We start from the raw sequence: 26,822 nt of genomic DNA, 5'->3' as shown, positions 1-26,822 counted from the left end.
TGCAAGGGTCTGCCAGGCTGGGCTTCCAGCACTCACCCTGAGGGCTTGGGTCGGCCTCAGCCACTTCCTCCTCCTCTTTGGGTGGCTCTTCTAGGGGCTAGAGGATTCAAACAGGACCGTGTAAGCCCCAGGTGAGACCAGCCTGGTTTAGACAGGGGCGGCCCCTGATTCACCCACGAGGGAACCCCACTCCCCAAAGGACTGAACGGCTCTATTCTCACAATTGTCCTTGTAAATCCTGGGGGCTCCCCTTCCAACCAGGGACACTCCTTCCCCCCCAGCCCCAGGGGCCCCTCGTCCATGGCTGGGGCCCTCACACCCCTCAAGGTGGCCTCCCAGGCCGATCACGTCCCCCAGCAAACTGCCCCACTTTAGTGGCCTAGGAAGAGGAGGGACAGTTAGAGATAGGCTCGGGGCAAGCGGGATGGAGGGGTGGGGGAAGAGGGAGGCGAGAGGAGCCCATCCCCTTCACCCCCAACCAGGACCCTCCCTCTCTTTCTGGCCCAAACTTTCCATTCCTGTCTAGCGGCCAGGTGGAGCTACGCTCTCCATCTGCCTCTCACCTGCCTCTGCAGCCACAGCTCCTGCCACTGTATGCACATATGTGCATGTGCAAACATATACATGCATACCTACACAAACACACAACATGAGCATACTCTCACATACATGCACAGACACAAATATGAGCATATACACACAGACACATGGACACAACCAGTGATGCACAAATGTGTATATAAATGCATAGACAAAAATAAGTGCACGTGCATATGTGTACAGACAAAAAATGTGTGTGCATATACATTTGCACACATATATGCATGCATATCCCCAACACACATGCACATGTGTATAGGAACATACAAACGTGCATATGCACACATGCATACAGGCAGACACACATATGAGTATACCTGCCAGCATATGGACAAACATGTGCATATGCATACAGATACATTTCCACATATATATAGATACAGAAATATGTGTATACACACATGCATATGTATGCAGTCACATAAACATAAACATATATACATACATGTGCATAGTTATAAGACACAAACATTTGCATACGTACATGTGTACATGCACATGCACACAAACTTCTACATCTAAACCTATGCCTGAGCATACATGCACAGACACACATAATGTGTATATATACACATGTTGAGGCATGCAAATATGTGCATACACACAATACATGTACAAATGTACAAACACATGCATACACAAACACATGAGTGCATTCACATCCTCAGAAACATGAATATATACATACTAGCATGCCTATGTGCACATGGAACCACAGACACACTAAAACATGTACACATACACATAAACATACATGTGCACACACATGCACATGCACACTTGCACATATAAATGTGTGCACACATTGGCGTGCACACCCAATTTGCAAATGCACCTGTATGCACACAGACATACCACTAAGGAACACCACACATATATGTACATATGCATGTGTACACATGCAACACACACACACACACACACACACACACAAACTCTATACCTATTTCCTAAACACACTCTGCACTACTCCAGTAATGACCTTTCCTCTGCCAGGAATGCCCCTACCTCCCCATCTCCCTCCATCTCTGCTCCACCCTCCATGTCTAGGAAGTACTCCCCCACCAGCTTCCAATCTCCAAAGTTAAGATGACTCTCCCTCTCCGGAGCCCCGTAGCTCTCAGTTTGACACACTAATATGGCCCTCCCAGAGGGTAGAGCCGAGGTCAGTGCTGGAGCTCAGCATACTCCCTCATCACCTGCATCTCTTGGCAGAATGAACTGCCAAGGTACTTTTCAGCTAATCCCCAGGCGCAATGCCTTGTTCATCTTTATGCCATCAGCACTGAGCACAAGGCCTGGCATCAATTAGAAGCTAAATCGAATCTGTCGAAGTGAGCTGCTGAAGTAGTTGTCATCGGGCTCCTGAATGGATAGAACGCAGAACTGGCAAGTTCTGATGTGCTCAAAGGAAAGTTCTAGAGAAATGCTCTTCAAACTGTTACTGGCCCCTGATGACTAAGCAGTTTGCATCAGAACATGTATCAGTGCATTGTTTCCTTCGCTGAGAAAGTCTTACTGCAAAACAAATATTAACAGCAACTGAACTTAGCAGTGTGCTTAGTTACATAGTAGATTTACATTCTGGTGCAAGCTCCTAACCTCATCACGGACTGAAAACAGTCCATGGACTGCCTCCTTTTGAGTAGCTCTGTTCTAGACTGGAAAGTTTGCCAAAATATGGACTGTGGGCTAAATACAGCCTGTTACTTATTTTTGTAAATAAAATTTTATTGGAACACACCTATGCTCATTTGTGTATGCATCATCTATAGCAGTTTTCACACTCTAATGGTAGAGTTGACTAATTAACAGAGATGGCATGACCCACAAAGCCTAAAATATTTACTATCTAGCACTTTACAGAAAAAGCTGGCCTTGGGCGGTCCAGTCTCTGGGCCTGAGCTTCCTCACTCGCATGAGTGCTGGACCAGGCACTGCCACATCTCCTTCTGGCTCCAGTTGCTGTAGGCGGCCCATGGGGAGCAGATGGCTCAGGCTAGAAGTCCCCAAGCAGCAAGGCCAGCCTGCCCCTCCTCGCCCTCCGCGTCTCACCGTGGACTCAGCCTCTGGCTCGGCCTCCTCAAGGGCTGTTTCAGGCTCCGGCTCTGGTTCTATCTCTGGCTCTGGCTCCGGCTCTGGTTCCGCCTCCTCCTCTTCCTCCATCTTGGTCTTCTGAGGGGGCCCTGGGGGCTGGGGCAGCACCCTCTGGACCCAGCCCAGCATCCTGATGCCTGTAAGAGACACAGTACTTAGACCTCCCCAGAGTGCTCACAACAGCTGCCACCATTCGTGGGCCACTTCTGTGAGTTGCGCATTTCCTTTTCCTCCCATCATCTTTAAAAATATTTCTACCGTTAGATCTCTAGGTATTTACCTTATAGAATTACTCGAGGCCACACATACATGTGTATAAAGAGGTTGGGTGCAACAATGACATAGCAAAAGATGAAAAACGCCCAAATACTCATTAAGAGGAGACTGGCTATTGCAAAGTCCTCAGATGATCACGTGTAAGAGGCGCGTGTATTAAATAAATTACGACACTTGCAATAACGGAATATTATGGAACCGCTAAAAAGAAAGAAGCAAATCTATCTGAACCAACATGAGAAGACATACATGCTCTGGAGTCAAGTCATAAGCAGATCAGTTGAACTCTCTGTGCCTCCATTTGCCTGTCTGCAAAATGGGGATATTAATAGTACCTCCCTCACGGATCGATTGTGAGGATGAAATGAATTGATAAGTGCAACATACTCAGAACAGTGACTGCCACGTGCCAAGGGCTTAATTAATGTTGGCTCTGACTGTTACGTGGTGTCAAGTGAAAACACTAATTGTCAAATATCACGTGCTGCGTAATGCCATTGGAAATTTTAAAATATACATTATGAGTAACATATGAATAGAAAATCTGTTTTGCTTACGATAAAATTAACCTATGCTCATGATTTTTAATTTTTAAGATAAAATGCCAGGTAAACCTCTTTTCGTGGTTTACTGTGATATTTCAGTCCTAGCTTATATGGGTTCAGTTTCTGGTTCATTTACCTTTGGGGAATGGGGAGCCCCAGCCCTTACGACTGAGTCCCTGCAGGATGGGCTGGCCGAGCCGGCACCGTGCAGGTCAACGTGTGCAAACTCTCAGCCCTGGACGGGCCCTTCCAAGGCCATGCCCAACACCCAGCCCTCCCCCAGCCACGGGCAGCCCGGGCATTGGCAGAGTGCGTCTGTGCCTCTCTCTGCCAGGGACCCTGGCCCCAGGACCCAGGACCCCTGCCCTGACCTCCGTGCCTGCTCTGGCCTCAGCAGCCCAGCTTCTCCCATGAGAGGCTGTGATGGGGGCAGAGCCCTGGGTGGGGTGTCAGATCCCTGGCTCAGCCTCCAAAAAGTGAACTTGGGCCAGACACGACCCCGCTGGCCTTCCCTTTCCCTGTGGGGGGGATGTAGACACAGTGATCTCCCACAGCAGGACTGCCCACGGTCACATGACCCCAGCAGGTCACAGGCAGCCCCAAGACACAGAACTGAGCTACGTGCTCTCCACCCACAGCCACACTCATCCTCACTGTCACCACCACGCCTCACACCCCCAGTAAAATAAGGGTGGTCCTCAGGGAGCACAGAAAGGTCAACAGACTTGCCTGAGGTGGCATGGCCAGCAAGGAGAGTTTACCCAGGGTCTGCCCCACACCTGGCCCCAGGTGGTCCTGGCATGTGCTGAGCATTGGCCTCTTCTCTAGGCCAGACCTATAGACCCTTTCCCAGCAGGCAGCCATTCAGGCTTGCGTTTTGGAACCTTCTGGAAATGACTAGGGAAGCCTCTCCCACTCCCAGTTTTTCCTCTTCCCCTAGTCTCAGCCATTTCCTCCTGGATGGACATTTTTGTAGGTCCCTCCCACCTTTCTGCCATGTCCCTGCTGACTCCACTTTGATGAGGGAGGCTTGGAGGGGACAGGGAACTGGCAGTGGCAGCTCAGGGAACCAGGGGTTGGACCCCTGTGTTTTCAGAATCCTCCAGGCAGCTGGTGAAAATACAGATTCCTAGGCTCCCAAACCCTCTGGGGGGACTGGAACTCACACGTCACAAGCTGCCCTGAAGATGCTGATGCACGCTAAAGTTTGAGCTCCACAGGGGGAGAGGGAAGCTGCGGGCCCCCCACCATGTCTGTTTCATCCTGCCCAAAGGCCTTGCGAGAGGGAGAACATGGGGATCCCACCAGGGGTCCCACCAAGCCTCTACCTAATTCTGAGTTACCTGCTCAGATGCCAACCGCCAGCCAGCAATTGCCTTCTCGCTGCTACTCAGAGCTCGCCTCTCAGACCCAAGAGGGATTAATTGGCAGTAGCTGGGCCGTGTGCAAAGGATTAGCAGGTGCCGGATGGGGGCAGGGTAGAAAACAGGTGGCTGATGCCCAGGGAACAAGCAGCAACCACCTAGGGTCCAGCAGGGACACGGGTCCCAGGTTTGGGGTACCATGGGTTGCCAGGGGACCTCCCCAGGTACCAGGGACCCAGTTTCCCACCCACCCTGGCCAAGCCACAGAGTGGCTGGTGGGAGAATAACAGCTTGGAGTCCCCATGTGATTCTTGGAGACTCCTCAAGGTGGCAGGGGCTTGTCAATGCTCAGCAGTGGCAGCTCTCCAGCCCCAGTGCCAGGGTTCAGGCAGGTTCCCTTTAGCTCAGAGTCTGCTGTAGCTTGCGCAGGGTCTCAGCAGCCCTGCCCTGGGCTCTGCCAGGGCTGAGCCTTTAGGATGACCCAAGGACTGGCAGGTGACTGATGCATCCGACTTGCCCTGTGAACTGAGGCTGGACGCTAGAAGGGAGATGGAGATCTGGGGGCAGGAGGTGAAAGGGACAGAGGCCCAGAGAAGAGTGGCTCCATGTGGGGGCAGGGCCGGTGAGGTGCAGTGAGGGGATATTCAGCAAAGAGGCGGGGAATTGATTTGTCGATCTGCAGCATCGCTCCAGCTCTTCCTATGCGCCAGCCTTGGCGTGTTGAACAAGACAGGCATCGGCCCTGCCCTCACAGAGCTTATCTTCCAACAGAGGAGACGGCAACAAAAAAGATCAGTGACAAGTAAAGAAATATTGCAAATGATGTAAGTGCCATGAAAGAAACAAGGGCAGAGACGTGCGTGGGGGAGGAGGGAGGGAGGGAGGTAAACAGGCTGAGGAAGTAGAAAAATATAATATTTGAGCTGAGACGTGAAAAGCAAGAAAGACTCAGGTATGAAAGATGTGGGCGAACGGTGCTGCAGGCAGAAGACACCACACAGGTAAAAGGTCCCGAGGCTGGAAGGGGCCTTACGGAACAGGAAGGGGCCCCAGGGGCCTGGAGTTCAGTGGGTGCAGGGGGGAGTGGCGGGAGATAAGGCCCAGAGGGGACCGGGTCAGCTCACGTGGGGCCTCTAGTCCACAGGAAGGAGTTTGGGTTTAGTTGATGGACCCTGGAAGCCCATGATGGTTTTGAACAGCGGCTGGACGTGACTCATGTGGCTGCCGTGTAGCGGGCAGGAGTGGAAACAGGAAACTGGTCGGAAAGCTGCCAAGGGACAAGCCAATTTGTGACTGGATGACGCCTGAGCTCTTCCTCCAGTGCTGGGATTCAGGACATGCAGCCCCCCTCCCCCAAGGCAAGTGGCGTGAAAGAATGTTCTCTCTGCCAGCAAGACCAAAGCCCGATGGCAAAGCTCAAAGTGGTCCCTGCCCCGCCCCTGAAATATGCCAGGCAGCAGGGGGTGAGAGTGCCTCCCCACGGCACCCCCAGCCAGGCCCCTGCAGGGACCAGCAAGCTCTTCTGCTCTGCCTGGGCCTGCAAGTGACACCTTGTGTCATCGGTGACATGCACCCTTGCCTCCGGCGTGGTGGGGAGAGATGGCGGGGCTTGGACTATGCGGGTGGCGGTAGAGACAGAAGTGAAAGGGGATAGAAAAGGGTGCTCAGCTTGGGCAACTCGGTGGCTGGTGGCACATTTCCTGCAAAGGGGAGGCCTGGGGCTGGTGGTTGGGAGGACAAGCTTTGGGGGGAAAAACACGAACTCTACTTTGTTAAGATGTCTGAGAAACATCTGGATCCAGCTGGAAACGCGCAGTAGGTGGTGAAGGGTGTGTGTGAGTGTGAGAGTGTGTGTGTGTGTGCGTGTGTGGCTTAGGGAGACGTGAACTGGAGATGGAAAGTTTGGAGGCATCAGCTTGCAGATGATGCTTAAGGCCCGGGACCGACTGAAATCACCTGGGGAATCTCAAGGTAAATGAGGGAGAGGACGAGAGGTGGCACCTGGAACACTGTGGCCCACGCAGAGGGTGGGGCGAGAGCAGGAGCCAGCAGAGGAGGCCAAGGCACTGCCGGGAGCGTGAGGCGAGGTGAAGGCCAAGGGCAGAGGCTGTGTTGGGCCGGGGAGTAGTCAGACGGCGGCTGATGGCGGCTGCATGGTCCGAGGCCCCAGATGCTCCCCTGGCTTGGAGCCCTGCGGAGCGGGGAGCAAGGGCAGAGTTCGGGGCCTGGGTGAAGAGTAATGGGCTCAGGGTGAGTCAAATGAACAAGCCACAGCCGCACACCACAGTTTGAGCACGCAGTGAATCTCACGTGCGTACACACGCAGGGAGAGAAGCCAGATTCAGAACCCCCCAGCAGTCCATGTATACAAAGTCCCCAAACGGCAAAATTAACCTGTCTTGTCTGTGGCTGCAACCACGGGTAGAAAAACTACAAAGAAAAGCAGCGGTTATACTCTAAGGTGGGAAAGCGGGTCCCTCTTGCAGGGTTGGGGGTTGTGATTGGAGAGGCATATGTGGTGGCTTCTGGGGGCTGGCAGGGACTGTCTTGCTTTCTTTTAGTAATTTAGCTGGCATCTATTTTTAAAAACAACTTTATGGAGGTGTGATTCATATGCCATAAAATTTGCCCGTTTTAAGTGTACAGCTTGATGATTTTTCAGTAAATTGACTGAACTATGCAACGATCCCACCACCTAGTTTAGAACATTCCTGTCTCCCTAATAGGATCCCTCATGCTAGGTGACAGTCCCTCTCCATGTCTCGCCCCCAGCCCCAGGCAACCATGAATCTGCTTTCTATGTCTATAGATTTGCCTTTGCTGGACATTTTATATTAATATAAATGGATCATACAACAGGTGTCTGGTTTCTTTCACGCGGCACAATGTTTCAGCGGTTCTTCCACCTCATAGCATGTATCAGTACTTCATTTCTTTTTGCTGCCCAAGAGCATTCCATGGTATAGATACACCACGGTTGGTTTCTCCACTCACCAGCCAGGGGACACTTGCATTTATAGCCACTTTGGGGCTATAAATGTCCCTGTCCGACATGAGCATTTTCATGAAAGTCTTTGGGTGGACATATACTGTCATTTCTCTCCAGAAGATTCCTAGGGGTAGATCTTCCATATGACCCAGTCATATGGAAAATTTGTTTCATCTTTTAAGAAACTACTAAACTGTTTTGCAAAGAAGTACCCCATGTCTTGATCTGGATGGTAGTTATAGGCGGTCTCGCTTTATAAATTATTATTCTGGTTACATTATATATTATGCATGTTCTGTATTTTCTTCTATTTTATACTTTTTAAAGAGTCAAAAAATAAATTGGGGATGGGGTAGTGAGTGGCATCAACTCTGGGAAAGCTTTCTGTAAGCGGCAGGACTCGGGGCTGCCGCTCTGGGGGCCGTGTGGAGACTGGAGGGGGAACAGCCAGGGAACCGAATCCTGCAGGAATCTCACAGGACCAATTAGGCTCAGCACCTGGGCAGGTATATGCAAAGCATATGCCAATATAGGCAAATAAGTTTGGCTCCCCCAGGGTTTCCTCACCTTGGGGGTCTGTCTCTAATGGTTGTGACCAGGGTGGTGAGCAGGCCCCAGGGCTTCAGGGTGCTGGGCTCAGGCACTCCCAGCCTGACTTTCCAGGGAGGGAGGAAGCGTGCAGTCCTGCAGGCGGTTGGGGTGGAGTATCACCTGCTAATCCCTGGCCTGCTGAGGCCACCACTCTCCCTGATCCCCTCACGCAAACCCTGGATACTGGCCACAGCTGATCTCCACCTGCTGGAGAACCAAGGCTGGTGGACAGTGCAGTGCCCGCTTCCCTGAGGTTTGCACTCCCAGACACCCCTACTGCAGGGGCTGGAGCCCTTGCCTAACACAGAGGGGACACTGAAGGCCCTGAGAGAGACAGAGACTAGTCCAGGCTCACACAGCCTGTCTGGTGTGCGCTCAGCAGCCATCCCCGGCCTGCCCTGGCACGGCCACCTCCAGGGAGCCCCAGCGCCCTGTCCGACATTTCCCAAGATGCCTGGCCTGTGCTGAAGCCTGGGAAGCCACAGCCTTCAGGAAGGCTGAAAGGACGTGGCCAGGGCACAGGATTCCGGCAGTGGCTCTTCTCAGAGCCTGTGGTTGCCGAGGTTGCCAAGGTTGCCAAGGACTGGGAGCCTCACAGTCAGGCTGCGACGGGCATTGTCACTGCACAATGCTCCTTTATTCTGCTGCTGTGTATAAGGCACTGGGGTCTGTCCCGGCCTCCCTGCCTCTTCAGTCCATTAAGCAGTCAAAGAGCTGAAAGTCCTCATAATCCCGTGCAACTGGGCCCGTGCCCTGAAGGTGAGGTAGCCGCTGTCGGTGGATCAGAAGGTGGGAGTCCTCTCCCTTCTCTTTGCTCCACTTTTGTGCCCCACACCATGCAGTCCCTTCTGGGCAGCTTCCTCCTACCTTGTCACTATGCCCACTCCCTGCTCCTCCAGGGTCCAAGACCCTCTCTCCTCCTGCCCACCTATCTCCCACCTTCATCTCTGACTTTTCAAAGCAAGCTGAGTCAACAAATTCTCACTAAAGTGTTAATGACTAAAAGGCTCCTGGGAACATTTGCTTTATAAAGGGAGGCACTGGGTAAACAGCAATGTTTTTCTAGTTGAAGTCTATCATGTCACCCCCCTTCTTTAAAACTTTCCTATGTCTCTCTGTAGAATTTTGAAATGCCAGATACCTTAGCTAAGGCAAGTCCACAATTATTCACCCAGAGGCATACAGCATACTGAGCTACATTCTGAACCCACTTCTGCCCTTTCCTGCTTATCATTTCAGAATAGACTCAAATGCCACCTCTTTTAGACCATTCCTTGAATGCCCCGACCCCAGCCTCCCCAGACACACACCCTGTGCTGGCCTCCCTCACAGCCATGGCACATCCTGTATGTGTTTGGCGGGGGTGTCCCTCTGTTGTCCGAGTGTTCCTGCCACCACATCCTGAGCTCCTGAAAAGTGGCCTGGCACACAGTAGGTGCTCAATAAGTGTTTGACATGCAAACAAATCGGCACTGGCCAAGGTTGGGTTCCTGCACAGAAGGGTGTCTGGCTGGCATGAGCCCAGGGGGGCCCCTTAGTACCCTCTACTCCCCAGCTATGGCCCACATCATCGACCTGGTGCCCTGGGACGACGGTTCCATGCACGTGTGTGCATGCCCCGTCATCCCGCTCCCGCTGGAGCGGCAGCGCAGGCAGCTGGCCAGCGTGAAGCGGCAGCTCTACCACCCCGCCCTGCCCACCCTGCGCCGCATGGACATGGACACTGTCAAGGCCTGCCTGCCGGACGAGCACTGCCAGACCACCACCTACTGCCGCAAAGGTCAGGCCACCAGCACTGGGTCCCCTTCGGGCCTTTGGGGAGGGCATGGGTGGTCTGGAGAAAAGAGATCTCAGCGGGAAAAGCTGTGAGTGGCAGGTGGAGGGATTAATGGGGCCAGGCCCTGCTCTGCTGCTCCTCCTGGATGAGGTCTGAGCCTGTTTGCTTATCGGTAGAGTTCTCAAGACGGCAGGGCCTGCCTCACCGGGCTCTTGCAGGGTTCAAAGGAGATAAGGCATGAAAGGCACCTAGAGCAGTGCCTGGCACATAATATGTGCTCAACAAATGCTGCTGCTGGTGGTGGGGTTTGTGGAGAGAGAACTGGCCAGAGGTTGGTGGGTGCAGTAGCAGGAGTCGTAATAACAGCAACAATAACGACTTGGCCCAACCATCTCTCCATCTGGAAGAGGGAGGGAAAGACCCCTCCTCACTTCCCCCATGAATCGGTGCAAAAGGGCCCCGTGGGCCAGCGGGTAACCTCACATGGGCTGCGGAGCTTGGCTGTGGGGGGGATTTGGAAGATATTTAGGAGATAAAGTCAACAGGAGTTGGTTTGGGGGGCTGGGGTGGGAGGAGGAGAGGGGCAGTCCAGGGGCATATCTAGGCTCCAGCTTGGTGACAGGCGGGGTGAAGGTGTCAGAGACTGCATGGAGATCACCAGAGGCCCCCCAATGGGAAACACAAATCAGGGGAGCAGGTGGGGAAGAGTGGGGAAGGAAGGGCTGACGGACCAGCAGGGGAGCACCCACACCTGCCGTCTGGAGGGGGCAGCCCCTGGCCTCCACTGACCGTGCTGTGTCGGAAGGGCCAGCGAAGTCATCAGTTCTTCCAGTTTCCTGCTTCCAAGAGAAGCCAGGAATCTGGACTTTTAAGGAAAGTTCTGATTTAGATATGCATTTTAATGTAAGCACATGCTTTAAATAAAAGTAATAGAATCACAATTTCAAAACTCAAAATGCTGTAATAACATACACAGTGGCAAGACTCACTCCCAACCCCCTTGCCGGCAACCACTGGTAGTTTCTAATATATCTTTCCATTGTTTACTAATGCAAATACAAACATATATTCTGTCGCTCCCTGATTTTTTATTATAAACATTTTCAAACAGAAAAACTGAAAGAATATTACTATGAGCACCCATTACCTGCCTCCTGCTTCAACTGATTTTTGCCAACTTTGTGCCCCTCTCTCTCTCACACACACACACACGCATGTGCATGTGTTCATACACACTTTAGCAAGCAGTTCCCAATGACAAGAAGAGCCTCCTACATGACACAATACCATTATCACACCTAGGAAAGTTAATAATTCCATAATATCTAATACCCAGACCATATTAAAATCTCCCCAATTACTTCAAAGATGTCTTTTACAGCTTTAACAAAAGTTTTTTTGGAACCAGGATTCAGTCTAGGATTGTACACTGCAATTGGTTGTTACATCTTTAGTCTTAGTCTAACATAGTCCATCCATTTTCCATTCCCCCCCTCTTAATATGAACTTTTTTTTTTTTAAAGACAAGGTCTCACTCTGTCACCCAGGCTAGAGTGCAGTGGTGTCATCATAGTTCATTGCAACCTCAAATTCCTGGGCTCAAGCCTCAGCCTCCTGAGTAGCTGAGGCTACAGGTGCATGCCACCATGCCCAGCTAATTTTTCTATTTTTCATAGAGACGGGGTCTCACTCTTGCTCAGGCTGGTCTCAAACCCCTAATCTCAAGTGATCCTCCCGCCTCAGCCTCCTATAGTGCTAGGATTGCAGGTGTGAGTCACTGCACCCAGCCAATATTGACTTTTTAAGGAGGCCCAAACAGTTGTGTTGTAAACCATCTTCCATGGTGGATGTGAGTGACTATTTCCTCATGGTGTTCTTTACCTCGTTCATCTATTTTCTGTAAACCAGAGCTAGGTGTAGAGGCTTGGTTAGCCAGGCTAAACGTTGCTGGTCAGAATCTTTCACAGGTGATGAATGCCACATTTGCCAGAATACTGCAGCAGGAGGCCCATAATGTCATTATCCCACTATTCGTGATGCTAAGTTTGATGATTTGGTTAAGGTGGTGACCTGAATGTATATTCTTCTCTGCCTCCAGTAGTTAAGTTTTAGGTTCTAAGATAAATGGTAGTGGCCGGGCATGATGGCTCATACCTATAGTGCCAGCTACTCAGGAAGCTGAGGCAGGAGGATCACTTGAGGCCAGAAGTTTGAGGTTGCTGTGAGCTAAGCTGACACCATGGGACTCTAGCCTGGGCAGCAGAGTGAGACTTTGTCTCAAAAATAAATAAATAAAATAAACAGTAGTATATGGTATATACTCTTCTGCATCTTGGAGGTCTTGTATAGAGAACTTCCTCAATCTATCTTTAATAGCTACCTAGTGAGGATGTAGTATAATTTATTATCCAGTCCTTTAATGACACACATTCGAGTTGTTTCCAATCAAAGTTCCTATTACAAACAACACTGAAATGGGTAACCTTCCACCCACATCAACACTTGTACAACTGTAAAGTGGGATGAACTTCCAGAAGTAAGATTGAAATCTCAAAAGGCATGTGCATATTTATAGGTCTGATAGATAATTGCTCTTCCTAGGCCCCAATCAATTTATACACACCCTGGCAATGGATGAAGAGGCCCTATTTCCAAAAACTGCATTAACTTTTGGATTGTTTCCAATCTGATAGGTGAAAATTGGTATCTTAATGTAGTTTGAGTACACATTCATCTTATAAATGAGGGTGAACATCTTTTCATACATTTAGGGACCATTTTTATATGTCTTGTGTTGGAACTACCTCTGCATGTTGTTACCTGTTTTTCTTTTTCTTTTCCTTTTTTTCTTTATTGTCTTGATTTCTAGGTGCTCTTTCAGTATTAGGGAAATTGCCTCTCACCTGTAAAATAAGTGGAAAAAATTTTTCCATTTGTCTTTTGACTTCTTTTATGTTTTTGCCATGTAGAAGTTTACTTTTGTGTATCCAAAGTTATCGAGCTTTCCTTTAAAGTGTCTAGATTTTTCATTAGAGATATTAAGGCCATCCTTACCCCAAGATTATAAAGGAATTTGCCCATGTTTTCTTCTAGTACCTCTGTGGTTTTGTTTTTTCCATTGAAATCTTTGATCTCTTTGGAATTTATTCTGTTGTAAGGAGTGATGATACATGGATACTATCTTACCTTAAATTTTTAAAAGGCATCAGATATTTCAAAAAGTTTTTAAAGCATAGTGTAGGCCAAATCTCTCCTGTGTGTGCCTGTGATCCCTGGTGGAAGAGATATCTCTTCTCTCTTTCTCTTCTTCCAATAGATGAGTTTGACAACGCCCATTTCACTCTCCTCGGGGTCCCCAACAAACCCCTGCAGTGCTTGGTGAGTGTGCTTTGCCCCCAGCTCTGGGTTCCCTAAGAGGCACCAGCCTGCCCGCAGCCCCAAGCTCCTCCATGAGCACCTCCCCAGCTGCCCATTTGGGGCCCCACCGCGACCCCCCATCCTGGCTCCCGGCTTTGGGCACCCCGTCGGTCGGACGGGCCAACTGGCCGACGGGGCCCAGAGTATGGTGCGGGCTGGGACGGCCCCCCGGCTCCCGCGCCGACAGCCGCAGCCCTGACCCACGCGGCCCCGCAGGACGTCACGGCGACCGGCCGGAAGCTCCACAGCAGGTGCCGTGAGGGAAAGCTGGCGCCCATCGCGCCGGGCATCAACCGGGTCGACTGGCCGTGTTTCACGCGCGCCATCGAGGACTGGTCCCGCCTGGTGTTCTCGGCCGGGGAGTTCAAGCTACCCTGCCCAAGCCAGCGGGGTCAGTCCGGCGGCCGCGGCGGTGCGGGGAGCGGGGGCTGCGGGCTCCGTCAGGGACAGGGCGGAGGGGCCGGGGAGCTGCTTGGACACTTACAGTCGGCGGGACTCGGCCTGGAGGGGGGCCTGGGGGCGGGGCTCGTGCTGGGCGGGAGGCGGGGCCAGGTCTGGGCCAGGAGGAGTCGCCACGGGGCGGGGGCTGAGGGCGGGGCTGGGTCTGGAGGCGGGGCTGGGTCTGGAGGCGGGGCAGGGTCTGGAGGCGGGGCTTTGGCACGGCGCGGCGGAGGGGGCGTGGCCTGTTCTAGGAGCAGATGTGGGGCGGGGCTCGGCCTGGGGGCGGGGCCTAGATGGGGAAGGGCGGGGCTTGTCTGGAGCGGGTCGGGCGCGTAAGAATAAGCGCTCTCTCTGCAGTCGAGGGTTTCAGCGGCTACGCGGTGCGGTACTTGAAGCCCGAAGTGACCCAGAGCTGGCGGGTAGGGCCGCGCACTGACCGGTCCCCGGGGGTCCTGGTGGGGAGGGAGAAGACCGAGAGCAGGGTCTCCCAGGGCAGGGAGCTTTGTGTGGGGCGTGGGCGGCAGGGGAGGTCCACGCTTCCCCGCTCACCGGCCGCCCATCCCTGTGACCCGCCCCAGTACTGCCTCAACCAGAACCCCAGCCTGGACCGCTACGGACAGAAGCCCCTGCCTTTCGACTCCTTGTAAGTGATGCCACACGCCTCGGGACCCCGTAGGAGGGAGGGTGGGGTCGCTGCCGCCTTCCTAGTGCACACCGGGGCCCTTGGAAATGTGAGACCTGGGAGAAAGTGATTGACTCCGATACACCACAAGAAAATTGCAATTTCAAAAGGAATAAATGTTGAATTCCTACCAAATGGTGCACCTTATCATCCAGTCCCCGGCAACTCCACCCTGTCGGAGTAGGGGCGTTCAGGTGGAGTGAAGGTGCAGTGTAATCCTCCAGGTGGGGCGGCGGGGAGAGGGGGGCTCCAAGGCGGGAGTGAGCCCCTGGGGGAGGCGCCTTTCTCACCTCGGACACCCACCTCGTTCATTTCCCAGGAATACCTTCCGCCGCTTCGGCTCCCACTACAGGTAGGGGAACCACCTCGCCCGCGCCCCGCAGCTGGCCAGGCCCCCGTCGCTCAGCCGAGTCTCAGTGCCCCCCCATCCACGCGACCCTGGCGAGGGAGGACGTACCCTCCCGGACGATGTCACGGGGCGCGAGCTGCTCTGCTCCCGAGATATCCGCATCTGGCAAATGCTGAGCCCATTGGGCGTGGGGTGGGGGCGAGGGTGGGAGGGGGTGCATATCCCACCGGGTTTGGCCCAGAGGAAGCCAAAAGGAAGGGGGCGTTACCTGGAAGGATAGAAACGCGACGGAAAGAGCCAAGAATCTGCCTCCTAGGATGCAGTCCTAAGGGAGGGGGCTTCATATAAAGACTTGAAGATGAGAATAAGATGGGGGATGCTAAGATATTCAAACATCTTCATAACTGGACCTTCTCCCACCTCTCCAGCCCCACTTTGTACACGTCAGCAATATCAGACTCCTGGTGCCACCCAAACCGAGCAGCACCACCAAGCCCTCCCTCACACCTCTGCCCCTGCTGTTCTGGCTGCTAGATGGCCTTTCCTCCTCCGCCTGGAAAACTCCTCCTTACTCTTCAAAGCCCAGCCCAGATGTCCCATCCTCCTTGAAGTCTTCCCTAACCTCTGCCTCTTCCCACCAGCTAACATTCCTTGGTCACCACCTGTGGGTCCCTATCTCAGACCACTGCACTCTCATTATTGATGAAAATTTGCCTTCCCCCTCCTCATGCACACACAGAAGAAAGCTTCCGGGTTTTACTACTGTATGATGCCTAACAGAGTAGGTTCAGCAAATCATTGAAAAGTGGGGGGAAGCAGTTCACGGTTGGGGGTCAGTGGGAGAGAAGGAAAAGGCCAACCCAAAATGCAGGGGGCCTGAAAGCTAAGGAGAACAGCTGGAAATATATAAAAGACAATAGGGAGCCATTGAAGGCTCTAGAGCCACACAGAGGCGGGATGGAAGCTGTGTTTTCAGAGCCTTGAGGGCAGGAAGATGGGTTTGGGGGGAAAGGCCTAGAGAAAGAGCCTGATTTTTCCCCACGACACCCTGGAGGCCTCTACCTCACTCCTGCTTCTCTCCACAGTCGTGTCAACTACCTGACCCCCTGGCATTAATCTGTGGAAAGGAGGCTGACCTCCAGGCTGCTGGACTGTGCCACCTCAGGTCCCCTGGCCGGACAGAGGGCATATGGTGGCACCACCCATCTCCCCAGGGGTTCATCCTGACTAGAAATAAACCTGCTGCTTCCTCAGGGAGGCATGAGACGTGTGTATATCCCTGTGTGTGTGTGTGTGTTGCGCAGGCTGGGAGAGGGTCAGGACCACAGCCAACCCCTGGAGGACTGGTGAGGGCTGGAGAAAGATGTTCGATTACCCCCGGTAGAGAGTCAGGGTCTAAGCCCCAAGGCCCAGCCAGGGCTGAGGAGCAAGGGCCAGCCTGGGAGTTGGGTTTTTCTTGTGCTCCTGTCTCCTGCTTGTAGCCCCACAGCCATGCCCCCTCCAGCTCAGATATTCTGAATTTGAACCCTAAGGAGAAAGGGAGGAGGTTAGAAGGGATTTCTAGGTGCCTCTTTCTGAAGCCCTTGTCATACCTGGGTGCTCTGGGGGGCTTCCCTGTGCCCAGGGTCTCCCTAAAGAGGTAGAGGCAGGCTTGGGGGGGGTCTCTATTCCCTGTGAAGCAGCCGAATGTAGAATATAAACGTGCGTGAGGCCCTTTCCCAAGCCCTTTCCTCCAAGCCCAGTGGACAGTCCATGCTGGCTTGAACCTTGGAAGGCATTGGCAGAGCCCCCTGAGCCCCCAGTGTCCCCCCTGCAAATGACAGCTCAGAGAAGAGAGGGGGATTTGCCCAAGGCTCACAGCAGGCATGGTGAGACGGACAGGCAGACAGGCAGGGAGCTCCGGCGAACGTGCTGAAGCATGCGACAGGGAACCAAATGACTGTTTTTCCTGGCCCTGCATCCTTAACACTGTGACAGGGCAAGTCCTTCCCGGAATGTGGCCCAGCACACATTTGAGGCCTTTGCCTGGGCCAGGACCTGTGCTGGGTGCTGGAGGGACCCAGACAAGATGCCACCCCTGCAGTGCAGTGGGAGAGAGGGGCAGGCCCAGCCAAGTCAACCCTGAAAGCAGAACGTGAGCACCTCTATGTTCCTCCAGCCCAAGACGCCATGAATGGTAACCCACCCAGCAATTTAATTAAAGGTTCTTGCCCACCAATTGTACATTTAATCCTGATTTCACAAGTATAAAATATATGTGCCTAAAGATAAAGGAAATACAGAATAGATAGGCATAAACAAGCCTGATGTTGTGTGCAATTTCCATTTTTAAGTGGAAGGCAATGCATTAAGCACTTCGCAGGCCCCATGAAGTGTATACATTTAGACCCACTTTACAGATGATGCAAGGGACTTGGGGAGGTTAAGTGGCTGGCCCAAGACCACAAAACCAGTGGAGCTGAGAACTGAAGCCAGCTTGCCTGACCCCCTGGCCTGTGGCCACCATGCTCTACTCCCTGCCATGGGAGAGATGCAAGCCAAGGGTAGGGAGGAAACCAGAGGGGGCTTCCTGCCGATGGAGGCATCCGACCAGGGCTTAGAGGGAAGACAGGTTGTCCATCAGAAAAAAGCTCTCTTGAAGTTGCTGGCGGTGGCAGAGTCTGCAGTCAGAGGACAGAGGCTAAGAGATGAAAGGAAGCCCCATCCCCACCCAGCCTGGGCCACTTTCTCCCCACATGTCAACCTCCTTTCAGCCTCCAGGGGCTCTTTGCTCATTATAAACAGACCACATCAGGAATCTTCCCTGCAACCACGGCCTTGGGGACAGCCCAGCCTCCATGGTCTCACCTCTAGGCCTTCCAGGCCTGACCCCAATCCACGACCCTAGCCCTTTACCGCAACACAAACCTCATGACAGCCTTGCTGTTCCAAATGCTCTGGGCTCTTGTCTACCTCTGAACCTTGGTTCAAAGTCTTCCTTTCACCCAAAATGCTTCCCCACCTCCTCCTCCTACACAAATCCTACCCTTTCTTGCAGGCAGGCTTCTATCAAGCCCTCACACCTCCCTGCACACTTCCCCAAATCCACAAGGACAGGGCCCGTGGCTGTTTCAGGGCACTAACTCATGCCCTCTCGTCCACAGTGGGCTCACGTGCCAGCTCCTCTCATCTCTCCAGGCGGACCTGGGGCCCAGGAATGGGGCCTGTGGTTTCCCAGAACCAACACGCCAATCTGGACTAAATAATTTTTGTTTTGAGACAGGGACTTGCTCTTGCTCTGTCACCCCTGGTAGAGTGCAATGGCTCATAGCTCACTGTAACCTCAAACTCCTGGGCTCAAGTGATCTTCCTGCCTCAGCCTTACAAGTAGCTGGGACTACAGGCACGCACCATCACACCTGGCTAATTTTTTTATTTTTTGTAGAGACAGGGTCTCGCTCTTGCTCAGACAGGTCTCAAACTCCTGAGCTCAAGGAATCCTCCCACCTCAGCCTCCCAAAGTGCTAGGATTACAGGCGTGAGCCACTGTGTCAGCCCATGTGGACTAAATTACGTACCTACTATTAATACAAAGTAACATGCAAAATACACTTGCTCACTCAGGGCCTGGGGCTGCCATGGGGGGGTGCAGGGGTCGGGTGAGGCTGAGCTGCTGGCACGGAGGATGCTTGCATATAACATTTTGTACCAGATGTCAGCAGTTTTGACATGTTTTTGGCCCTACCTTTGTAGACACGAAAACCTCAAAACTGTCTCATCTGAAGTTCTTGCTTTGTGCCCTGTAGCACCAGCTCCATGCCCAGCAAACAGCAGGTGCTCAGCAATGCTTGCCGATGAGCAAAGGCAGGAAGGCAGATCCAGTGTGGGGGTGGAGAAACACACAGAGAAGACGGAGGCCCCTCCCACCCCCACTCTCCCTTGACCTCCTTTTCAGGGCCCTGTGGAGGCCCCGAGCATCCCGGCTGGAGTCTTTGCAGATTTGAGAAAATCAATAGCAGCCAAGGCTGTTCAAGGAGTCAAGACCTTCAAGGAACAAAGAAACCACCTGCTGGAGGATGGGATGTGGAGCTTGTCACGGGGGAGCCTGGCCCATGCTGGGAGGCCTTTATGGCCCTGTCTTTGCACATCTGGGAAGACAGCACAGTGGCTCAAGGGGCTGAAAGGAAGCTGGAGGGGCTGGCTGCCCCGTCCGCCCGCTGCTGAAGAGCTGTCCTGCTCCCTTGGCCAGACCCAGGGCCGGGACAAGCTCTGGCCAGCAAGGAGTGGGTTGGAGCCGGCACCGCAGGCTTCAGTGGCTGGAGAGGGAGACCTGCATGGCTCAGAGCCCAGTCCTGTCCTGGCCCCCCTGCGCACACCGCCTGCGTGCAGGTGCCAGGCTCACCTGGCCAGCCCCACAATTACAGGCTACTTTCAGCACTAACTGTGTGGCACGGGACAACCCCTGGGCCCCTTAAGGGTCTGCAAAAAGGGAGCAGTCAGGTCTACCCCACACACAGAGGGAAAAGGAGGAGCATGGGGTCTGGGCCACACCTGGGGGCCCCCGCCTTTCACTAAGCCTTCTGCACCCAGCCTCTGAGCACACTGCAGTGTGGATAGCTCTTCCCTTTCAACTGTCTACGCCCACCGATCCCCTCCAGGGCAGGGCCCCGCTCACCACCCTCCACCGGCTCTCAGACGCCCAGGCCTGGGGGGCCGTTTCTCCCTTTCTGTCCCCATCGCCACCCTCACAAGACAGCAATGGACAGAGCCTGAGTTGCAGCCGGGCCACCGGGGCAGGGATGGGATACAGGAGGAAAGGTGTGTAGGCCAGGCTGGGCATGCAGAAGGGTCACTGTGAGACAGGGTGAGTGACCAGGGGCCAGAGCAGGCCACCCCCTGGGGAGGGATGGGGCTGGCCGGGTCCGCCACTGCTGCAGGCAGGCCCTCGGTTCTCCATCAGGGCTGAGCAAGCTCTTGTGCTTGCCGGGCCCAGTCCTCAGCCTCTGGCCCACCCTGAGCTGCTGCTCCCTCACAGCCTAGCTCCTTCCTCTGGGGCTGCGGTTAAAGCCCAAGGAGGTCCCGAGGCTGCGGGCCCATCCCCGAGGGCCCCGGGTGTCCAGCACTTGGTACTGTCAGCATCTTCACAGATCCCCAACCAGGGCCTACCTGCAGGCTCCATTTAATTCTCACAACAACTGAGCAAGGCAAGGTTAACCTCCCCATTTTACAGATGAGGTGACTGATTCCCAAAGAGACCCCAAAGCCACACAGCCAGACGTTCGTTCAAAGCTCCGGATTCAAACCCAGCCCCAAGTCCCAGTGCCCGAACTGCCACTCTGGCCTGCACACCTCTCTGCCTCTCCATTCCGCTAAGCAAGAAGGCCCAGGACAAGCGGTGCTTTGGTCTCTGATGGTCAGTGTCTTCACTTCTAAAGCATACATTGGCTCACTATACATTAACATCAAAAGTGGCTACCGAAAATGGAGTCATTCTTTTTAAAAATCCAGATTCTCACATTGTTATATAAGATCCAAAATGACATGAAATTAAACTATACAATGATATGAATAGTATAACAAACTGCTTTTAGAAAGCAAAATGAAAGGAACAAATTAGCAGTTGCGACTGTTGTAAGCCTGGGTTCCATGTCTTTTGAGGCATTGTGACAGAGAGCCAGCACCGAGGGAAGGAGCAGCCCCTCTCTGCAGGCACAGGAGGGAACCCAGTCTGATAGCGGAGGCGAACGCAGCTGTTCAGACTTCTCACAGTACGAGAGAAGCAAGGTGGCATCTCCCTGCCCCTCTGGGCCCTTGGTGTGCACTGACTGGTCTTCTTTCAAGACCCACGACCAGGGAGAGGCGGCGCTGGAAGAGGGCAGGAGGCAGAGCTGGCTTCAGAAAGATTATTTTGCTAATCAAGGTCCTTCTCGGCTGCCCAAGGGGGACCCTGGCTGTCCAGCGACGCAGTCAACTCCATCCATCTGCCAGGCACCTCTGGTTTCCTTAACCTACTTGCTCCTTCGGCTCCCCCGCCCCATGCCCTGGGCACCCTCTGCTCCATGGGCCCTGTGGACAGCCAGACACCTAGAGGGACTCTAGGAGGACCCAAAGAATGCTCTGGCCTTTGAAGTAGCTGGATGCAGTCCAGGACACCTTGGCAGCACAGGACCCCTGGGGTCTCGGCCAGCAGCCAGGCTGATGGGGGGGTGGTATTCCCATGGGCTGGGAGGGCACTGTGGGGTCAGAGGCTGTTCCCCCACACTGGGTGCCCAGGCCTGGTCTTGGATCTGGGGCAGGCTGGGGCAAGCTGATTGGGGCTGAGCCCCCGACACTTTGGTTCATACAATTCAGGAAGAGGACGTTGCCTCTGCTGGGAAGGTCACGGGCTAGGTCCTGATTCCTCCCAGCCCTGGGTGGTCTAGTGATCCCCTCCTTTCACACCAGCAGTTTTGCCTGCTGGAGGGCGCGTTCCCCACCACACACCGGACCCATGCTGCAAAGGTAGGAGGGGTGTTTCCAAAACTGTGGGATTAGCCCTCGGCACAAGCAGGCTGCCTTTCCTCTTTTCTCCATGGATGGCACTGTCCCTTGGCTGAGGTGTCACAGCAACCTCTCTGCTTTCCCTTCTGGCTGAGCCCACTGGTCTCTAGGCAGATCCAGACCAAAGACCCCCATCCTGCACATCTTAGAAACCAGGGGTCACACTGCCCTTGGCTGGACCAGACAGAGGGCTGTGGCCCATGGTCTGCCCTTCTGGCCCCCAGGACTACATCACAGAGCTGGCCTTCTCCCCCACACAGCAACTTGATGCCCCACACCCAGCCCACCTCTGGGGTCCGGGCCCTTCTCCCAGACCTCCCAGGACCATCCTCTGTTCTAACCTATCTGGTTCTAATGAGGTTGAAAGCTTGGGGAGGTTGGGCTGGCATCACCCCATCCTTGGGGCAGGGAGAGGCCACTTGACTTCCAGCCTGGTTCCAATCCTCCAGAAATAAGGGAGGCTGATGGCTCTCAAGAAAGCAGATCCTGTGATGGGAAAGAGATTTATGGAATGAGGACCGGCCACAGCAATCTGGCTCCCCACTGCCAGGCTGGTGCCAGGAATGCTAAGCACCCACACCCACCACCTGCCTAGTCCCCTTCTGACCTCACTCCCAGGGCCGCAGAACACGGAGCTGGGTGGGGGGCTGGCTGGGCTGGGCCTGGTGGGCCCAGGGCGCGGACTTGGGGCAGGCCTGCAGGGGCCGTGGCGCCTCAGGGCAAGCAGGCGGCTACCTGGTAGGCGCCCTCGGCGGCCGCCGCGGCCGCGCTGTGCTGCGCGCTGTGCTCCTGCAGCAGGGCCACGTCCAGGAAGCGCTCCCCGCACCACACGCACTTGAACTGCTGCTCGCGGGCGTGCACGCCCTGGTGCTTGTTGAGATGCTCCCGCTGCTTGAAGGCCTTGTCGCAGTTGGGGCACTTGTAAGGCTTCTCGCCTGTGTGCACCCGCCGGTGCCGCTGCAGGTCTGACGCGTACTTGAAGCGCTTCTCGCAGTCCGGGCACTTGAGCGGCTTCTCGCGGGCGGGGTCGCAGCGGTGCTGCACGAACTCCGAGGAGGAGAAGAAGCGGCGCTCGCACATGGTGCAGCGCAGGGGCTTCTCGGCCGCCGCGCAGTGGGCCAGCTGGTGCTTTTGCAGCGCCGACGCCCGCTTGTAGGCCTTGTTGCACACGGGGCACTTGAAGGGCCGCTCGGCCGCGCCGGGCAGGCACTTGTGCCGCAGCAGCTCGGCCGACTGGTCGAAGCCCTTCTGGCACACGGGGCACTTGAAGAGAGTCTCGAGGGTGTGCACGTGCTGGTGGTAGAGCAGGTGGCTGGGCTGCCCGAAGCCCTTCTCGCACAGGCCGCACTTGAAGGGCTCCTCGGTCTTGTGCGTGCGCCGGTGCCGCATGAGCGCGTACTGCTGCTTGAAGCCCATGGGGCACAGGTCGCACTTGAAGGGCCGCTCGGCGCTGTGGGTGCGCTCGTGCTGCCGCAGGTCCGACGGCCGCTTGAAGGCCTTCTGGCACTCGCCGCAGCGGAAGGGCCGCTCCCCGCTCGGCGTGCACGGGTGCTGCAGCAGCTCCGACGACTCCTTGAAATGCAGCTCGCACACGTTGCAGCGGAACAGGTGGTGCTCGCCCGAGTGCGCGTACATGTGGCGCACCAGGTGGGAGCGGTGTTTGAAGGTCTTCTCGCAGACCGCGCACTTGTAGGGCCGCTCGGAGCTGTGCGTGCGCTTGTGGTGCACCAGGTGGGAGGACTGGCTGAAGCTCTTGTCACACAGCGTGCACTTGTACGGCTTCTCGCCCGTGTGGATCCGCTCGTGCCGGGAGAGCTCCGACAGGTGCTTGAAGGGCTTCTGGCAGATGGGGCAGCTGTAGGGCTTGTCGGCCTGTTCCGCAGGGGCCACAGCAGCCGGCTGCGGAGCCGGGGGAAGCGATGGGGCGGCAGTGGTGGCCGGCTCGGCTGCCTCCGCTGGTTTGTAGGTCTTCTCGCAGATGGAGCATTTCACCAGGCCGGTGTGCGCACTGTGGTGCTGGGCCAGCGAGGTGAGCAGCGAGAAGCCCATCTTGCAGACGCCGCAGACGAAAGGCTTCTGCTCAGCCTGCACGCACTGGTGCTCCAGCAGGTCCGTCGCCTGGTGGAAGATCTTGAGACACTGCGTGCACTGGAACGAGCGGTCGTGGCCTGCCAGGCACTGGTGCTCGTGTGGGCTGGACAGGTGTGCCAGGTCGTGACCACACACACCGCATTTGGGGCCTGGCTCGCCTGCTGCCTGAAGGGGCGCGTGCTGTGGGGGCTGCAGGCCCGGGTCGGGCTGCAGGAGGATGCCGTAGACGGCACAGCCCAGGGGGTTCTCAGCCGTGCCCGGGGGCAGCGTGTGCTCGGCTAGGGCCGGCGGTGGCTCCGCGTGGTGCTGCGGCTGCGGTGGCTGCGGCTGCTGCGGCTGCGTCTGTGGCGGCTGCTGCCAGCTTTCCGACATGCTTGGGAAGATGAAACAGGGTTTGGAGAGTAATGGCTTCAGTTTCCCGCTTAAGGTGACCCAACCCAGAGAGAGAAGCTGCCCGATCTCAGGGATGGACAAGGATCTCAGACAAGGCACAGAAGAGGACTGCTCAGACAGCCCAAGTCATTAACCAAGAAGACAGACTACAAGGCTCTGTCTACACGACATGGGGGCTCTTCAAGGCAGGGTCCCAGCAATGCCAGGGAGGCTCTGCCGTCCCCAGTGATCGGTTCTGTAGGGAAGAGAGAAATCGTGAACTTGAGGCAGGAACAAGTAGCCATTCCCTGGGCCCTCTCCCTGCTGTCACAGCACTCACCACACGGACATAACCACAACAGGGAAGGGAAAGGTGCTCAGGGCTGGGACACCTGCTCCCGTCACCTGTGACCAAAGAGGTCTGCTGCCGGCTCAGCTACTCCAGGCAAAGGGGATGGCAGCTGCCTCTACTCCTACCCCCCTCAGTTCCGCACCTCTGAGCCAGGGCATCCCAGCTTCCACGAGTCCCCTGTAGGTTTATGCCAAGCTGCTTCAGCCAGGTGTCTCACAAGTGAGCGTCTGGGATGATCTGACCACAATACAGAGGCCTCCTTGAGGCCTGCCAGCTCCTCTCCCACTGCCACCCTGAATCTCAACCCAGGACCCACTGCTCACAGGAAGAGCCTGCTGGGCCAAAGAGGCCAGACCTGCCAGGTCTGAGAGCCCACTGGTGGCCAATATTTAGGACAACTACACAGATCCTAGGACCATCTCAAAAACCCTCTCCTGTGAAAGGCTGGCCCACACGCCCCTCAACTGTCCCTGGCCACATGCCTGTCCTCTCTCTACCATAAAAGGATGGATGGCCTTACAGGGACCTGAGCCAGTGGATGATGGGAGCTAGATGACAGGTCCACAGACCCACCAAGCCTCAATGTCCACATAGCAGAACTTCCTTATTTTAGTCATCTCCTAGAGCTGCGGTCCCCAACCCCTGGTCCATGGCCTGTTAGGAAACAGGTGCACATCACCACCTGAGCCCTGCATGCCCCTCCTCCCAACAACATCCCCCCCATCCCCAGTCTGGGATGTGGAAAATTTTTCTTCCATGAAACTGGTCCCTGGTACCAAAAAGGCTGGGGACTGCTGTCCTAGAGCACAAAAAAAAAAAAAAAGAAAGAAAGAAAGAAAGAAAAGAAAAAAGAAAAAAAGTCCTAAATCTTCTGAATCTGACAGTATTGAGGCCTGAGGGAAAATGTAAGAAAGTGCACTGGTCTGCATGGGCAATGTGGGATGTAGGTAGCATGCTAACCACACAGCGTTTCTCTCATCACCTTTCCAGAGACAAGCCCGTTCCCTTGCTCCAATCTGTAACATGCTGTGTAATGAATGGAAGGTAAAGCCCACCCAGCCCAGGCAAATCTCTAACTCACCACTTTGTGGCAGCATAAGGTAATGCCAGCGAGAGGGAGGAACTTTTAGAATCAGATGCAACCCACTTCCAGGTTCCCAGCTCATCTGCCTCGCACATATAAAAGTTTGTAAGTTTTCTCCTGAGCAGAGGAAGAAGGAAGGGGATGCCTTCACAGGCCAGTCTGGCCTCTAACTGTTCTGCCAAAGAAACAGAAGAGTCAAGCTAAATGCTGTCATCCTCAGCATCTTCCGGGAAGGGAGGGAGGAAAGGAGTGGCCGCTCTGGGTGGAGGCAGCAGGTTGCATGAACAAGCAGGTACCACTGGGTTATTCAAGCCTTCCTAGGGCAGATATGGGAAGGTGGGCTTCTCTGAACGCCATTAGGTCGGACTGCGCCACACCACTGTTTTTTGTTTTCCGGGGTTTTGTTTGTTTGTTTGTTTTTTTCCTGGCATGAATGGCTGCTAGACCCAGCGACCCCTGGCCTGGGCTCGCAACCTCACTGCCCACCCTGGCTCTCCTCCGCGAAGGTGCAGCCAGGAAGCCTCTCTGATCACTTGGCAAAGGGGAGGAGGGACGAGGGGAGGGAGGTAGGGGAGACCCCCACCTGCGCCCCACCCCAGACCTTCCTCCTCCCTGGGAAACCGAAGGAAAGCCGATCACCTCCCGCCGGCCCTGCCCTCCGGCCCAGATGGGCTGCGTCCTGTCAGCCCCCGCTCGGGACGGCCGGGCCGGGGCAGCCCGAGCGCCGGCCCCCCGGGTGGCTGGGCCCGAGGAAGGCCCCAGGGCCGCAGGCCGGGCCCAGGAAGCGGCTGCGCGTCCAGGCCGGGCCTGGACCGCCCAGGAGCTCAAGAGGCTGCCGGGTCGGGTCGGAGGGGCGGGGGGCGGCCGGGCCGGCTGAGGAAGGGGTGCGGCGGGCGCGGGAGTGGCCCCCAGACGCGGCCCCGGGCGCCCCGCCGCTCACCTGCTCCAGGCCGCCCGCGGGGCCAGGCGCGGGGCGAGCGGCGACCAGCTGCTCTCTCGGCCGCCCCTTTATTCCGGCTCCATCAGCGGCGGCGCGGCCTACGCGCGCTGCCAATCCCCGGCCTCGCGTAGCGGCAGCGGCCGGCTCGGGGGCGGGGAACGGGCAAGCGGCGGCCTGGACGGAGGAAGCGACGCGCGCGGCCACGGTAGCGGGGCCGGGGCGAGGAGCGCCGGGAGGGCGGGCGGACGGACTGATGGCCTCGCAGAGACAGGCGGACGGGCGGGCGGCGCGAGGGCCAGGGAGGCGGGGCCGGGGGAGGAGCCGCAGCTCGGGCGG

At 55.4% G+C, this 26,822-nt stretch overlaps 3 protein-coding genes across 7 annotated transcripts in view; 1 reads left to right on the top strand and 2 right to left on the bottom strand.

Moving 5' to 3' along the window:
* The window catches only part of CNGB1 (cyclic nucleotide gated channel subunit beta 1), a 62,811-nt gene extending 57,551 nt beyond the window's left edge, over positions 1-5,260 (bottom strand). Inside the window, exons 1-3 of the mRNA XM_045533613.1 lie at positions 4,862-5,260; positions 2,656-2,834; positions 37-97 (exon numbers count right to left, since the gene is read on the bottom strand). Of these exons, the coding sequence (XP_045389569.1) occupies positions 37-97; positions 2,656-2,826 (232 nt within the window). The 5' untranslated portion in view covers positions 2,827-2,834; positions 4,862-5,260. The remainder of the gene's footprint in view (positions 1-36; positions 98-2,655; positions 2,835-4,861) is intronic.
* A 1,803-nt stretch (positions 5,261-7,063) lies between these two features.
* Positions 7,064-26,686, bottom strand: ZNF319 (zinc finger protein 319). 5 transcript variants are annotated; one of them, XR_006730444.1, is made up of 2 exons: positions 21,989-26,259; positions 7,064-7,107 (listed from the first exon to the last, which is right to left on the bottom strand). XR_006730444.1 is itself a non-coding variant. In XM_045533610.1 (2 exons), exon 2 carries the CDS (start codon positions 24,108-24,110, stop codon positions 22,362-22,364), a length of 1,749 nt encoding a protein of 582 aa, XP_045389566.1. In that variant the 5' UTR covers positions 24,111-24,366; positions 26,487-26,686; the 3' UTR covers positions 20,507-22,361. The 5 variants fall into 5 exon arrangements, 2 of the variants coding, with proteins under 2 accessions (XP_045389566.1, XP_045389567.1); XR_006730443.1 differs by lacking the exon at positions 7,064-7,107 and adding an exon at positions 14,504-14,549; XR_006730445.1 differs by lacking the exon at positions 7,064-7,107 and having other exon boundaries at positions 20,507-22,133; positions 22,255-26,259.
* Positions 9,040-16,385, top strand: LOC123625268 (testis, prostate and placenta expressed). The gene is made up of 8 exons (XM_045533612.1): positions 9,040-9,239; positions 10,018-10,242; positions 13,556-13,617; positions 13,873-14,047; positions 14,455-14,516; positions 14,676-14,740; positions 15,099-15,131; positions 16,214-16,385. The coding sequence occupies exons 2-8, from the start codon at positions 10,020-10,022 to the stop codon at positions 16,242-16,244; spliced, it is 651 nt and encodes a 216-aa protein (XP_045389568.1). The 5' UTR covers positions 9,040-9,239; positions 10,018-10,019; the 3' UTR covers positions 16,245-16,385.
* Positions 26,687-26,822: the final 136 nt, after the last annotated feature.

The sequence above is a fragment of the Lemur catta genome, chromosome 20 (assembly GCF_020740605.2).
Source record: "Lemur catta isolate mLemCat1 chromosome 20, mLemCat1.pri, whole genome shotgun sequence".
In the NCBI taxonomy this organism is placed as follows: Eukaryota; Metazoa; Chordata; class Mammalia; order Primates; family Lemuridae; genus Lemur; species Lemur catta.
This window is presented reverse-complemented; position numbering and strand designations above follow the sequence as displayed.